The sequence below is a fragment of the Scleropages formosus genome, chromosome 2 (genome assembly GCF_900964775.1).
Source record: "Scleropages formosus chromosome 2, fSclFor1.1, whole genome shotgun sequence".
Lineage (NCBI taxonomy): Eukaryota > Metazoa > Chordata > Actinopteri > Osteoglossiformes > Osteoglossidae > Scleropages > Scleropages formosus.
In genome coordinates this window covers 18847032-18863471 of record NC_041807.1, presented here as the reverse complement: position 1 = coordinate 18863471, position 16440 = coordinate 18847032, and the positions used below count along the sequence as shown (strand labels likewise).

Here is a 16440-nt window from a genome sequence, read left to right as displayed (position 1 = left end):
CGCGGTGACTTACACTGCTAGATACACTGCTTCCAATGGGCCACTCATCCATACATCAGTGGAACACACTCTCTCTGTCACAGCATGTCTTTGGACTGTGGGAGGAAACCAGAGCACCCAAAGGCTTACACTGCTAGATACACTACTTGCAATGGGCCACTCATCCATACATCAGTGGAACACACACACTCTCTCTGTCACTCACACACTATGAGTGATGTACGATGGCCACCATCATACTAAAGAAGCCACAGGACGTCACTAATTGTATCTTCAGCATTTTCGTTTCGAAAGAATTTTTCCCTCAAGAAAGCAACCAAATATATTAGTATTTTAGGCAATTTCTTTAGGCTGGATGCTTTCTCTAAAAGCACGTGATGCCCTGACCACCTCACCTTCACCACAGCTAACCGGGACGTTTTACACCTAGACGTTTACTTATTTTCTGTCTTTCCAACGATGTTCCAAAACTGGACAGGTGCCACATCTGATGGGACGGGTAAATTTTTCCAGTTTGGTTGTACCATGGAAAAACAGATTGAGGTCAAGCGCTGGATACTACATTTCTGTCTAGACTGAACCGGAAGGGAATGGATTACACAATTTCATGCGTTCATATCAGCTGCTCCCTGCCTTACAAGGAACAGTCCATTAAGGACATTTCTTCCTAAATAAAAAGAGGAGTAAATACGTGAACAAAGATGAGCTGAGGTCAAGGTGTGCTTTTATGGAGCGGCCACTTTCTTGCCCAGTTAAGGTTTATTCTGCTCATTTCCGGAGTCCAGAAATTCATTTGAAATCGTGACAATTGAAGCTTCTGACAGCGGTGGATTTTTTCGCAAGAAAAATCTGTGCCGCATCCCTGCAGAAGTGGGGCCTTGGCGACGGGCAAGACTTTTTCCGAAGCCCCACTCGCTCGGCTCCCCGGCTACTTGCGCTCCCACGGCACATGCAGACACAGCATTCGAGAGCTATAAGGGGACAGAGCTCTTTACACCCTTCGTCTTTTCGCGTTATTAAAGGCACAAGCAACCTGCCTAATTCTCCTTTGGCATAATCAGGATAAGAGCTTTCCTGGGGCATGTTATCCGCCGTAAGGTGTTTACACGGGCAGCGCCGCTACTGGAATACCTGAACACGCCGCGCAACGTTTGAATGCTGATGTGATGTGTTTGTAGACGTGGTGGGCGAAAGACGAAACTCGCGTCCTACCTTCCACGCACGCCGGCCTGGCTCTCGTGGTGCCGGCGATCTGGCCTTTCTTGCATGCGCACCGTGCAGTTTGCCGTGCAATAGTTCGCCGCGGTTGGCTGCTGTCCCGGTCCAGAGTAACAATCTCGCACGTCCCCGCCGCCAGCTGACCTGGAAGCACACGGTCAAAAGCAGGAAGCGACATCAGAGGCGGCGACACAGGTGACTTGACTCATCCACAGCACTGAACCGTCTTCCCAACTGTCCTAATGAAGGGAAGAAGAAAAAAAAATCATGAATCAGCCCGCTGGAAGCAGTCGGCATCCAGAAAACTCAAGAAAAAAAAATTCCACTATCAGAATTCTCCTGCGGCATGACATCAGAATAGAAAACCTGAGGCCACTATGTGCTGCCACTGGAAACAGTCAACGCAAAGCGTTCTTCAGGGGTCATTGTCTAGGAAAGGCAGCCTGGGGAAGCCGAAAAAAAAATGCTCGTGTTATCAAGAAATGGCACATGAGTGAAGGAGCGGCTGGGGTCGCCTGCAGCTTACACACGATGGCCGCAGATAGGGGCAGAAAGGATGAAATCAGCCTGATGTCCAGCAGGAATTGTTGGGATCGACCCCTTTATCAAAAGGTTCTATGGCACATTTTTCAAATTTTACAGCAAATGAGATTTCTTCTCATGATTCTTGCCAGTGCTGCGGGGCATAGAGTGCCTATGAAAAGTATTCAGCGCCTTGAACTGTTTTACATTTTACTGCGTTACAGCGATCTGCCTGCTCTTTAGTTGGGGATACCGGCTGGGGATGAAAAGTTTACTTCCTGTACACCCCTCACCCAACTGCCAGAAGGTGATGCCAACGTCTCGCTACACATCATTGAATAAGAGGAGAGACAAGAACTCTGCCCAGATCTTCCAGAAAGAGCCTCCTCTTGCCGGACTTCCCCTGATTCCACGCTGGGTTGGTCTCCATGTGTGGCAGAGACATCTAAGATACCATAGGACGCCACCACTGACCAGACTCGACACGCCACAAGGTGGTGGCGGCATCATTCGTCGCTCCATATTCACCAGCTGGAAGCATACATGGATCTGTTGAATCTAAGTGCCTTTGGCGCACCCCCTAAAGCAGCCGCTGTTCACATTTCACCTACGAGCTGGTCATGACTCTTGGGGGGGATGAAGGCCACAACAAATTCCCATTCTTCAACGAAAATGCTAATTCCATGTCATCAAGACCCTCTTCCTCAGCAGCTGATTGAAGGTCTTTATAAAAGTCTCACCGATTCATTTCCCATAACTGGTCAGATCTGACAGGGAACACCACAGAGGTACAAAATGTGAATAAAACACCTCAAATTAAAAATAAAACCGGTGATCATTACCTTTATGTGTTCAGAAGCCTACTGTGGATTATGTCACGAAGCCTTAGGGCAATCAGATGAAAGAATCCATACTTTTGATAGAAAGAAGTCATAGATCCATCAGAAATGATCACAACTCAAGATGAGGAATTTTTACCACTCCAGTACTCTATCATTTCAAGGTGAGGAAAAAACAGACATTAATCTAAATTAAGAAAAAGACAGAAAGTAATATAACGAATAAGCACTCGCCTCCTGAATTAATACTTTGTAGGACCACCTTTGGCAGCAATGTACAGCTTATGAAGATCAAACTTCAAATGCAACTTGATGCTTCCTCACAATGACAATGACATTACCAAAATGTTAAACAGGCCAGACACAAAATGCTTTTCGACAGTGTCCATGTGAAGTTTAAGTGATCTACCAGGTCACGTAGCGATTTTCATATCACACACATCGCACAGTCACATAGTGATGACCAGTGGCTCATGGGACCAGAAAGAGTGTGTGTGTGTGTGTGTGTGTGTGTGTGCAGGGCAAACACTCAAGTAGTGCTTTGTTTCATTCCCTAAAGGACCAACAGACTTTTCCAGAAATGTAAAGAGGACAAGTTGGAAAATCTGTAGGAAGCTGCTGTGTGTGTGAAAGAAGAGCTACTTTTCCAAGCGCTTTGTCTCCTTGAGGTGACCCGACTGGCTGAGTAACACCATCAGCCTCAGAGCACGGAGAAATCGAAGCGAATCCCTCCCCCCCCAACCCCGCCCCGCCTCTTCCATGTATTGTGATTCATTTCAAAGAAATTCTGTTTTGCCATAACCACAAATACATCATTGCTCCCAAAATCCAAGAGGCTGAAATCCCTCTCTTGCTTCTCTCTCCACAGAAACGACATTAACTCAGTTCAAACTACAGACAACTTTTCAATTAAGGCGTGAAGAGATTTTTTTTTTTTTTTCCTGCCGCTTTCTGAAATTCACAGAGCCCTTCATGTCTGTACATTTTTATCTTTTCAATTTGTTACCAAAAAAACTGTGATTTAAAAAAATACTTAGCTGCAACTGGAAAGCAACCACAACCTTTACCCCCCCCCCCCCCCCAACCCAACCCATCTGCACACCATAGCTTTCTTGTTTAATTCTACATATGGAATAGGGAGAAGAACAAGGAATTTTATTTTAATTTAATTGTATTTTAACTTCTCCTTTCACTCTACTAAAATTCTGAACAAATACAGGAGTTAAAAACCAGCTACGTTTATGTTATCTTTTTCAAAATTTTCCTGGGTCTACAGGGTAATGTCAAGCTATTCTCGGATATTTCACTTTAGCGGGGCTGCAGTTTGTGGAACCCCTGCCGATACGGAGGGTCCCGAATACTCAAATTCCCCTGTTCGGCACTGTATTGACTATATAACCTGTGAGACTGTGACAACCAGCGAGTCTCGTTCACGTTTTGAAAGGATAGCACTCCCGACCCGCCAGGCTTCCCAGAATCCTCTGCTTCCCCGCGCTTTGTTCCCAGCGGCGAACGTGCTGCGCTCTCCTCGAGGAGCGCGTGACCTGTGCGCTCGGCATAGGAGCGCTCCCCACGGTTAAACACACGAGCGCTCTGCGGGGAGACTAGAGCCGCCGGCTTAAACGCTTTGGCCACATGCTGCTGGAAACGGCTTCCGAGCGCGGGAAGCTTTCCGGTGACGGAGCGGTGAGAGCCGAGATCCCGTCCGCGATCGCGCCTGCGCCCTGCACACCGAGTGCTTTCAATCTCCTGCGTCGTTCGCAGCGGGACCCCGGCGCCGCGCCCGCCGGCGAGGTGACACTTTCGTTTGCCTCCTCTTTCTTCTTCTCGGCCTCCATTTTCACGGCTGCGGACGACCGCCCTTCAACAGCTGCGGTTCACGGTGCTAAGAAGACATTCAGTGACCTTCACAGCCTGACGCGTGCTTTCCGCGTGACCAGTGTTTTAAAATGTATTTATCTTATAGTTTATATATGAACATGTGTGTATGGAGGGACAACTGCCTCTAGACCCAAAGATAATAAGTTCAAGCCTTCTCTCTGGCTGTAGTACCCTTGAGCAAGGTACTTACCCTGAATTGCTCCAGGAAAAAAATTACTCGGCTGGGTAAATAATTGTAACCTTGATGTTGTAAGTTGTTTTGGAGGAACGCGTCAGATAAATGTAAATAGTTCAGTCGGCAGCTGTTTTTGGGAAATTATTGAGCCCCATTGTTGTATCCTGTGTTTGCAGAGTTTTGCCCAGGTGCGTGTACTCTGTTTAACCAAATTGCGGTAGAATGAAGCTCGCGTTCCTGCATGTATTTGTCTCCTGAGCCCTTTTTCGGTAACCGTACGCACAGTAATGTAGAGGACAGTTCTTACACACACACACACATTTTCAGAACCGCTTGTCCCTCACGGGGTCACGGGGAACCGGAGCCTACCCGGCAACACAGGGCGTAAGGCCAGAGGGGGAGGGGGACACGCCTAGGACGGGACGCCAGTCCGCCGCAAGGCACCCCAAGCGGGACTCGAACCCCAGACCCACCGGAGAGCAGGACAGCAGCCCAACCCACTGCGCCACCGCGCCCCCCAGTTCTTACATTAAATCTCATAATTTCAGTGCATGAACGCATTGCAATTTTACTGTTTTACCAGGGCAAAGAGAAGTGCAATTTATCCGTTTACCAAGTTGGGTATTTTACTGAAAGAATCCAGGTTAAATACCACAGTGTAGCCCCTGCTGGTGAGGTTTCCATTTAGGTGTATAACCCTATGTCACCTGGTGCTCGGGTATGATGCATGCTGGGCAACGGAGAACGGCTCTCCCAACAGACCCGACTGGACTCCATTGTCCCTGTTGGGCGTGAGGTTGTAGGAACCACAATTCTGAGTTGCCTGCCTCGCCCACGAGGGCAAAAATGATATAGAGTATGTTACCATGCTCCAGGGCAGAGTCCTGATGTCCAGCAAGTGATTCTGACAAACACCTGACGATGCCCGCTAATGACCCGGGAATGAACGAGCCGAGTAGGGCGAGTATGGTAACCCAACTAACAGACGCACGGCTTTAACGTCTGTCAGTTTAATTCCACACTCAGGTACATAACTCCTCCGGCCCCCTGCAACAAACGGGCTGCTTGGGCGACGCAAAATGTTCCGTCCCCCCGGGCGACACCTCAACATCTCACCAGCTTCAGGAACACCCCGACGTTCTATTCCGCTCGGGTTACATCCCCACATTCAGTCCCAACGTGCACATTTTGAGTCCAGGAGGACGGACCCTTATAGCAACGTGACATCGCATCTCAGGCTTCTCACTTCAGCACTGCGATGGAAAGTGACTGTAAAGGCACTACATAAATACAAATTATCCCACCAAACGCAGCTGTCACGTGAGCAACGTGACCGATTTAGATGCAGCTGTCAGGCCCGTGAATAAAAATGGATGTTTCGTCGAGAACGTAAGGATGATTAATTTGGCCTGTTCCAACAGTATGAGCAACGGCATCGGCGACGTTTCGTATTGTTCGTACGCTTCAAAATCAAGGCGCCTTTTCTCAGAAAATTAAACGCGCAACAGCACCAAAAAACACGGATTCTCGGAGGTCACCGGACGCGTCTTGTAAGCACACGAGGGTTATTTTCACGAACGCAGCATCAGTACCTTCAGCAAAGCGACGAACAGCCCGCGGCACCGAAATAACAACGTGTTCCACGGCTGATAAACCCACTCAAACGCTCGTCTTTGAGTTTTGTTGGAACTCCGAGTGGTGACATTCTCCCTCTATAAAAGCACTAAAGAACAGCTGTAGAAACACACCTGTCCTTGTGCCGAGGGGAATGAAAACATTGGGAGGCACGAACCAAAGCGTGAGAATTTCTCGCTCCGAAGCAACGGCGAGGAAAGCGGACGCTCTGCGTTCCCGTTCTTACGGAAGCACCGGCGCATCTCGCCGCGTGAGCCCCGTGCAGGTTTTTCTGTCTACTCGAACGAGCGGAGAAACGCAACCGGAGGTGGAGCAGCCAGCAGGAAGGGCGGTTTTGCTCCGTATTCAGGACACATCGTTTGCTCGCCATTCATGCGAACGGCTTACGCGTAAAACGCCTCCGTCAGTGGAATCATTTTACCTGATCCAAAGACCTACCTCGTTTACACCGCAGTCAAGCCCTGAGCCAAAGGCTTCCTGCTGCACCTCCTCACACGTTCATATATTTGTCCAAGCCAGCTTACAATGGAGGTAGGGGGTGCGGTGGCGCAGCAGGTTTGACCGGATCCTGCTTCTCGGGGGGTCTGGGGTTCAAGTCCTGCTTGGGGTGCCTTGCGATGGACTGACGTCCTGTCCTGGGTGTGCGCGAGTTTACGATGTCAGCTACAGTGTATTACACTAAGCTATTTAGAATCTCCTACCCATTTACATATTAAATTACAGCAGGGTCATTTGTACCACATCAGTGGAGGTTAAATACCGCCATCAAGGCCACTAGAGCTAAGGTGGGGATTTGAACCCGGTTCCTTCGATTGCAAGGCATCCGCTCCAAGTTACACATTTATTTCCGTCTCGGTGAAGTGTGTGTGAAGCGACAGCATTTTTAATCTAAACATACACGCACATGCACACCTGGCCTTGCGCTTACATTCCAACAATAAGTGAGCCACTTTTCATAACACACGATCATGAGAAGATAAAACTAAGAAGGAAAAGATGATAAATGTATCACCCCGGCCAGCGAAACAGGCGTACGCTCTATCGGCGCACTTATTACTGGGCTCAATCATGGGGACTTCGGCACAGGAATTAAAAAAACTTGATCTTCCTTTCCCTACAACCCTCAGCGAGTGCACAAGTGTTTTCCCCCAACCATAGATCCAAACGCAGCATCAAAACACGGTGTTGTACCTGTAGCTGCAGTGGAATGCAGGCGATCGCTGACGACACCCCAGACAGCCTGGTGCATGAGGCCATTGATGGCGGTTCATCGGCATGCAAGCGGCGCACTCCCTTACCCCGGTGCCCCCAGCTTTAATCTTACCCCCATTCATTCAAAACCCGCACCCTGGCTCAGCTGTATGATAAACACATGCCCCCCACCCCCACTCCCACGGTGCCCTGGATCCTCTGCGGCTCCTCGAGAGAAACGTAAGAGACGGGAGGCTGTTCTGAGCAGCAAACGGAGACAAAATTAGGGCTTTTCGCAGCCTGGCACCGAAGGGAACGTCCTAAAGTGGAAAACAAGCCCGCTGCCCGAGGATCTGCTCTTAAATACGCTGATAAGACACTCCAAAAAAAAAAAGAAAGCAATGTAAGGCAAGAACATGAAACTGAGGGATCTGCATGAAAAGGGTCTATAAAACACAGTAAAGAGGGGAGGTCTTACAATCCAAACAAATCAGTGGAGAGAAACTGGATGAACACAACACAACCACCCAAAAGACCATGTGCACATCTCAAGGACTCAGCAATTATGGGATTTTCCACAGAAGCTTCTGGAACCTTACTTTTTTGTTTGGATTTTTAATTTTCTTTTTTTTTTTTTTTCCCTGTTTTATTTCTTGCATCTCCGAAACCCATTAGTTGGCATTTCCTGAAAAAAATCTCAGGCAAGGACAACTTGGACAATGAGAGCTCACGCCTTCTAACTGCACTGCTTTCACTCGTATTTTTTATCCAGTGCTGCAAGTCCAAAAAAAAAAAAAAAAGAACAACTGGAGGAAAAGAGACCACGATCATCAAGAAGTTCAGACAGAATGTGTCAAAAAAAAGGAGGAAAAAAAAAAAAAAAAAACATGGCTGTCACAGTCAAATAAAAATGGTGCACATGAGCCACATCATTCACACTTCAACTCTTCCTGGACCCGAGCCTCTCCACACACACCCTTCACCACATCGCTCTTTACTGCGAGCTCAGAAAATACTCTCCAAAGAAGAACAGTCTGGCAGCCAGGAGAGCAATAACTTCTTGGACTGGTACAGAACTTTTGATAATTTTATTTTCTTTAAATGATCACCTGTAGACACATTAAAATCAAAGGCATATGCAGAACAGTAAGTCAATGAAAATCATCAAGTGGCGTTTACATCCAATGATGAAGCCAATTACTGGGCATTAGTGCAGTCACATGAAGCTTTTCTCCAAAGCAACATACAATTATTCATCTATTTATGCAGCTGGGTGATTTCACTGGAGCAATTTTAGCGAAGTACCTTGCTCAAGGTTACTACAGCTGGAGACGGGATTCAAACCTACAACCATTGGGTCCAACTGGAACTGCTTTAACCACTACATTACAGCTGTCCACTGGTAATGTTAATGTAAGCTATGTGGTAAAGCAGGATAGCAAATAAATGAATGTTGGACAGCACAGTAACACTTGGGAGACATGGTGGTACGAGACCACGTCGGATGTCCTGGTGTCCACAATTCCCGGAATCGCTGCTCGCAGCTGCATTTTAAATCACGACTTCAAGAAAGTTTTAGTTTCTTTCTGACATTAGTGAAAGAAGGGAGATATTTAGAAGAACAAAAATAAGCAGAGCGTTTCACTGATATTTATCAAAAAGACATTAATCCACCCCAAACCCTTTGAACCATCAATCCAAGCGCCACTAAGCTCTTTCACTCATGGAGAATTATAACAATGACTTTGACCCGGGTAATAACCCTTCTTCATCTGACTCAGTCTACATGACAGTGAGCTGCAAGCTGCGCATGAAACAAAATCAAGCTCATGTTGGCTAATTATTCTGGTTAGTGATGTGGAATATTCTAGAAAAAAAAAATCTTTTGCACTCGAAAAGAAGAAAGCATGCCTTTTTTTTTTTTTTTTTTAATGACTACCACACTTTACAATATTCGCAACGAAGAATGTGAGGTTGTAAAGGAGGAGGTGCTGGAACGTTTTATGGATTTGTCTGCGATAGAACAGGCAAAACAGTGTGTGTGTGTGTGTGTGTGTGTGTGTGTGGAAGAGTTTCTAAGACCGTGGTGGTCAGTGCCACGATATTGTGCACCTCTGCGGTCCAAAGGCAGTCAGTGCAGCCAACATTTACACCATTTTTTTACTGCAAAATCCCCGAGCACAAGCAAAGATGGAAACGTGAGCCACACACACACACACACACACACACACACTAGATCCCTCAGTAACAGCGAGGGAACAATAGCGACAAGAAACACTCTAGGCGGCTCAGATGCGCGTTTGTTTATTAAAGCATGAATATCAAAAATAATGACCATAAACACAAACTGGAACGTACTAATATCATAAAGTCCTTCTCCTTTCACTCACTTCTTAACAACACGTTTCTGGAGTTTCTCAGTAGAACTCTTGTGCTCCTACATCATTTGGAGGAGAAAAGATGCTTGCATTGGGAGGGCTTTAATGCATTACGGAGCGCACCGCACCCCCGCTCGCACCCCATGCCACGGAGCTTTGAAAGTCACACCCCTCGGTTCCCAGCGGCATAAACCGAAGGCCCCCCGCTTCCCGAAGGCCATTCATGTTCTGCCCGTGAATTAATGAGAAGTGCAGGAGGAGAGGAGAGCCGCTCTCTTCTTTGAAACCAGCAGTAGGATTACTGCCTTCATTCATTTTCTCCAGGACACGAAGGCTGCCATCGCTCTCCATAAAACACCTGAAACGTAACTGTTTGTTCATCCGGCTGTAAGATAAACTAATTGTGTTTGACAGCAGAAATTGCTGATTTCGCACCCTATTGTGAACTTCCAGCCCTTGAGCCACAATGGAACTAATGTATCATATAATTGTACTTTTGTTCCGCAGCCCCCATTTATGGAGGTATGATAAGATCCTCGTCACTTCTCCCTCTCTCATCACTTTTCCCCCAGCCCGCCTAAGGCGGTCGGTTATCGGTTTTCACGTTGCACAGTGGCGCAGCGGGTAGCTGTGGTGCCTCGCAGCTCCTGGGCTGTGGTTTCCACTGTACGTGCAGAGTTTGCACGTTCGCTGCGCAAAGAATTGTTTCAGGTGAGCTGGTGACTCTAAATTGCTCTTTGTGTGTGTGTGTGAGATGAGAGTGCCTGACTGCCCTGGGATGAACTGGCACCCTATATTACCATGACTCAGCCCTAAGCCGCTGCAATAGGCTCTGGACCACCAGGGCCCTGCACCAGACATGTGGTTGTTTGTATATGACTGATGGATACAGCACAAAATTAGACAGCAGGCGACATCATTCTGATGCCAAAAAATTCAAATATATAAATGAATGAATGAATGAATGAAGCCTATGTTAACACACATGCATAAGTGAAACTTAAAATACAAAAACTACAAACCATCTTTTGAAATATTATTCCGTCGTGTCCCCGGCCCTTGCACCGCACCGACAGCCACAACTCGTGTTTCCCAGCACCGCTGATCCCCTGCCGAAGCGCAGTCCGGGCACGGCCCAGCGGTCCGGGTGGCACGACTCCTGCGTAGCGGCGAGACGCGAAGACCGGCAAGCGTGACCCCGCAAACCGCCGATCGACCCCGAACGGTCTCGCAGACGGCCGCGGGGTGGGGCGGGTCTGGTCTCGCCGCAGCTCTGCAGCCGTCTCGAAGCACGCCGATCCTACGCGGCGAGCCTGCAAGCTCGGAAAAATCCCCGGACAGTTGGCAGCTCCCAAATAACCTTACAGGTGGCTAACGGGTCCGCCAGCAGCCCCTCCAAAAAAAACCTCCCGGCACATCAACGGCAAATGAGAGTCCCAAATACCCCAGAAGTGAGGAGAAAAGCAACAACAGGCACAAAATTAAACTGTGAAATTCTCTCCCTCCTTCTCAGCACACGGTATTTTCTATTCCAGGACACCAATTAAAACAGCAACATTTTCCATTTAAAAGGGAATCAAGTATTAATTAGATTCTGATCAGTAAAGCCCAATTAACCTGACTAATGACAAATTCATTAAAAAAACCGTGACGAGCAAAATCAGAATCCCATGATTTCGCCACGCGCGTAGATGAAAACGCTACGTGAAAAATTAGACATTGTGTAATTACGACAACGTATTAAAACTACACTGGATGACTGATGTTTTCCATTTCTTGAAATATAGAAAAAAGCTGCATATAACTAATAATCTAATAAATAACTGTGCCATCAACTGTGATTTGCTACACTGTAGCGTGCGGCATTCAATCACGAACACAAATATAGCACACGGCAGAGCTCATATCACCGCTCTGGTATTATTTTGACAGTCCAGGGTACCTCCATTTAACCGCGGTGACACAGCTGAGGCTGCAAGGGACTCACCTGGCCCAAACATGACGGGTCCTCCAGGAGCCCATAGGCTGCTCTAGGGCCGGTCAGTTCATGACCTTGAGCTCTCTGCCTGGCCTCTCCGGGATCCTTTCCTGAGGTCTTGAAAACCTTACACCCTTCGACCAGCCCAGAAGTCAAAGGTCAGGCGGCTCTTTCATCCCTGATCACACACTGTCACTTTTACATATTTCAGTTGAGGCCTGCACTATTACCGCACGAGTGAAAAACCACTCAAGTGACGAGTTTATTATTACTGACGTGCAGTTTTGATGGGCACACTATAATCACAGCTTGTGACGGCACTTTCCTCTACTCAGCACTTGAGGTAGAGAGACATCATCCAACACCTGAGGTATGTTAGGATGGTTTCTGCTTCTATATACTCCCTCCTACACCCCCCCCCCCGATATGACAGGGTCCCATACAATGAAAAACCGCTACAGTGGCTTATGAAAGCGTGCACCACTTTTCATAAAACGGCATCTTTGTCATTCTGTCCAGTTGCGCAGTCGTTTCATTTCCACAACAGGTATTTTGTTCAAGGGGGGCACAGTGGTGCAGCGGGTTGGACCGGGTCCTGCTCTCCGGTGGGTCTGGGGTTCGAGTCCCGCTTGGGGTGCCTTGCGACGGACTGGCGTCCCGTCCTGGGTGTGTCCCCTCCCCCTCCGGCCTTTCGCCCTGTGTTGCCGGGTTAGGCTCCGGTTCCCCGCGACCCCGTATGGGACAAGCGGTTTATTTTGTTCACGTCTTCTACTCTACGAAGCACGCGGACGCTATGCTTCTTACACGAAAAGATCTACTGTCTACATTTCCTATTACACTGACAGTCTCAGCCAATGACATCGTCGCTTACGGATATAAACTCAAGTAAAATGAGAGATTCAATACCAACACAAGTTCGTTATACAAACGAGGATATTCATTTTTGAACATAATAAATATTAAGTCATTTATTTAAAACAGACAAGCAGCTTTTATAACCCGAATGCTCTTACACTGCTGTAAAAAAAGCAGTAATCTCACGATTAAATCAAGACAATCTAGTGTCTAACACTACGCAGCACCTCTCATCCATGCAGTGAAAGGCATTCAGTGATTTTTTTTAATCTCATCATACACACCCATGGGCAAAATTACAAAAATATCTCTTAAAAGGCCTGCAAAGGCATAAAAAAAGAATAAATTGAAAAGAGAAGACGACATCAGACAACACGAAGGCTGCAGAAATCATTAAGCGCTTTAAACATGCCGAGATACCGAAAGGTATTATTTCAAGTGCGTCCGACTGGTTGAATTATTTGTACAAGTTTTCAAAATAAAGAAAATATAAAGTGTAGAAAGTTGAAGTGGGGGTGACAAATGGTCAAAGGTGTCTTGTTCTCAGCATGAGAAGAAAGGAAGAAAGAAAGAATACAAACAAGCAGAGGAATTAGAACAAGGAAGCGCACAGCGCAAAAAAAAGGAAATTAAATCACGCTTTAGAACTCAAAAAAAGTGTTTCTTTTCCAGTTCGTGAGTCAAATTCAGAAGGTGACACTGACAGCCCACAAAATTATTCTCCCCTGCACGATTCCTGCAATCATCTTTAATTGGAAAAGAAATTAAATCATTCTTGTTACAAACACAAAATGCGTTTCCGTTATTGTCATGCATAAACATGCTTTTTATTTTGGCATTAGACTCTTCTTAATCGGACATTTTTTTTTCCTTGGAACCTACAGTACTTTTTTTTCCAATAAATAATGGTAATTCGACCCTCCTATAGCAGGAACTGATAATTTCAGGGAACAAATTAACCCAACGGGTGAAAGACTGCTCTCATTACATGTCCTTTTAATATATTCTCTGTGTTGGACTCAAGTAGAACATTTCTTAGGTTCACAAATCGTCTTCGGACAAGTCGACAGAAGGGTGCTGGGAAGAGCCGAGCTCTGCTTCTAGAAGACAACGGAAGGGACCGATATTTCGCCGAGATGTACGTCGCTTTGGAGAAAAGTGTCTGCTAAATGAATAAATGTAAATATCGTGTGTGTGTTGGGGGGGGACATTTTGAGGAAGCAGCTCTATGCGGACTCGTTCGCCGCCATCTTTACGGGGTATCTATCCTACCGGACCACTCTTTGCTACGGCAGTGGTTACGTCCATCTGTCACCACAGCTGACGGAGCACGACTGAACGTGCAGCATTTTTCACCCTATGCGGTTTCTGGTCAATTGGGGCTGTACAATATTATTAAAGTTAGCCAGATGCGCTAATTACGGAATAGATTAGGAGCAAATTTTATCGAAAAGACCCTTTTCGCTGCACGGCGAGGAGCCCACGTCACGTGAAAGCAGGCGACGGAGCAGTCCACCATGCAGACAGCAGTGACCTGGACATGCTTTACAGGGTCCCGTCGCTCCGTCGGTACTCATTAGCTCGGCTCTCATTACGGCGCTCTCCGCTGCTTACACCGTCCGTCATTCCAATGAGTTTATTCACAGCTCCTCTCATACATCATTTCTGTCTTTCCATCAGCTCCGTTCAATGTCACTCCACAGGTTAGTCCGTACGGTCCGTTTGTTGCCATGACAATCAGAAGCACTCTTCCACCTGGGCCGTTTGTTCACGTACGCCAAAGAGCTCCCTCTGGAAAACAAAATTCAACCGGATGGCTCTTTATTTATTTATTTAATGTTTCATTCCTCTAGCACAGAATATGCAGAAACTCTGCCAAAGCGCACACACGCCTTAAGTAAACAACAGAACGAACTCCGCGCTGCCGACATAAGCCTCAAAAGAGGGACGCACGCTTGTGATGAAGAGGTGTATACGAAGGACACTCCATCGCGTCATAAATTATTCATATGACGGGTGTAAGATCTTATTTTTAAATGAGGTTATTTATTTCTCGCAAACAAAACAAACGCCTCTTCGGAGGGCGTACTTCAGCCCTTGCGGAGGTCGGCTTACGAGACGCAACCGAAGCGAGATGAACGCGAGCGCGACGCACGGCCGAAGCCGAAGGTGCCGGTGCCAAGTGCCCCAACGGCGCTGAATTCCGCCGGCGTCCGGAGGCGAACCGCCCCGACGGTACCTAATCGCACGCTCCCCTCCGGCGGATTCAGGTATAGGCTCCAAGATTCCACCATGCCGTTCCTTCGAGCGTCACGTTATCCTTGAACCGCTCTGGAAGACAAGGAATGATTTACTGTCTGTTCACTTGAACCATGTGCAAGCTTGGCATATTGCATCGCCGTATAAACATCATCAAGGTGCCGTTTTCCTCCTTTACGAAACCGTTGCACAAATATTTGGCATCCTGATCACGACGCCATCTGTGTTGTCAGAAAGAAAGAAAAAGAAAAAAAATGCTACATATAAGCACTTAGAGGCAGAGAACCCGTAACATCCAGAAGAGCCGGATGGTAAACGCAGCCCTGCTTTTCCTCTGCTGAAATGTGACAACTTATCCATATTTAACACATCGGAGATAAAAATACTAAGAAACACGAGGGCGAGCAGCAGCGCTGACCTACGGCAGCCCCCATCCTGTTCCACACCGTCTCAGACACGCGACACAAGACACAAGATCCAGCTCCTGCAACACAATTTACTGTCCCTTAAGCACCGCATTCCGCCGTTCACACGATCCACGCTTCCGCCCCACCCCAACAAGTTCTTATCATTAGCGACATTAATACGTAACGGTGATAAACGCCAGAAGCGACTTCCCACCAACGCGGCACAGACGGTCCCCAGGTTACGAATGAGTTGCCTTCCTCAGTGTCTTTAAGTTGGATTTGTACGTAAGTCGGAACAGTGAGGTACGATTCGTGTCTAACGTCACTTAGTCAAATGTTTCTCTTAGTATATAATATATCGCGTGCCTTTATATGGATTAAAGAAAAACATTAAAGAAACACTTCCGGATACACTAAAACATTTTAATATAACAATACAGTAATAATAATTGGGCTGCTCTGCTCTCTCTGTTGCCTTAGAAGGTCAAGTGGTCAAGAAAATAGATGGAAGCAATAATAATAATACTAATATAATGTAATGATAACCAATAATGTAACTACAGTATGTAGAGACATAGAAAGAGACAGTAAATTTTATTACAGTATTTAGACTACAGAGAGAGGAGGAAGACTGTGTCTGTATGTAGGCATCATAAACATTAAAGAAACTTCAACGCTCGCTTTTCCAATGTTTGTTGGCATTTCACCTTTTCCGATCGCTTTATTATTTCCATTTTAGTTTCAACAGTCATCGTTTGTGTGTGTTAAAACAAAAAATTAAAGCCAAATACAGCAACACACACGAGACACTTAACAGCAACGTGGTCCGTGTCATACTGAGCTGGCGGGAGACTGAGGTGTGTGTGTGTGTGTGTGTGTGTGTGTGTGTGTGTGTGGACCCAATCGTGGGATCTTCATTGTCGGTACACAAGGGAGCAGGCGAGATCAGCGGTCGGGGACAGGTGCGGGTCGGTCGATGCATAAAACGGAAGTCTTGGGGAGAATCCGATGTCGTAGTCGAGGAGGCGACGCAAGTGTTGGGAGCCGTGGACGTCAGGAGCGTGAAAGAGGGATTGAGGACAAAGGGGGAGCGGGGAGAACG

General features: G+C 47.0%; 1 protein-coding gene across 1 annotated transcript in view; it reads right to left on the bottom strand.

Annotated features, from left to right (window-relative positions):
- The window catches only part of LOC108931420 (chemokine-like protein TAFA-5), a 50371-nt gene that overhangs the window by 28868 nt on the left and 5063 nt on the right, over positions 1-16440 (bottom strand). The window contains exon 2 of the mRNA XM_018747173.2: positions 1213-1362. Within this exon, the coding sequence (XP_018602689.2) occupies positions 1213-1362 (150 nt within the window). The remainder of the gene's footprint in view (positions 1-1212; positions 1363-16440) is intronic.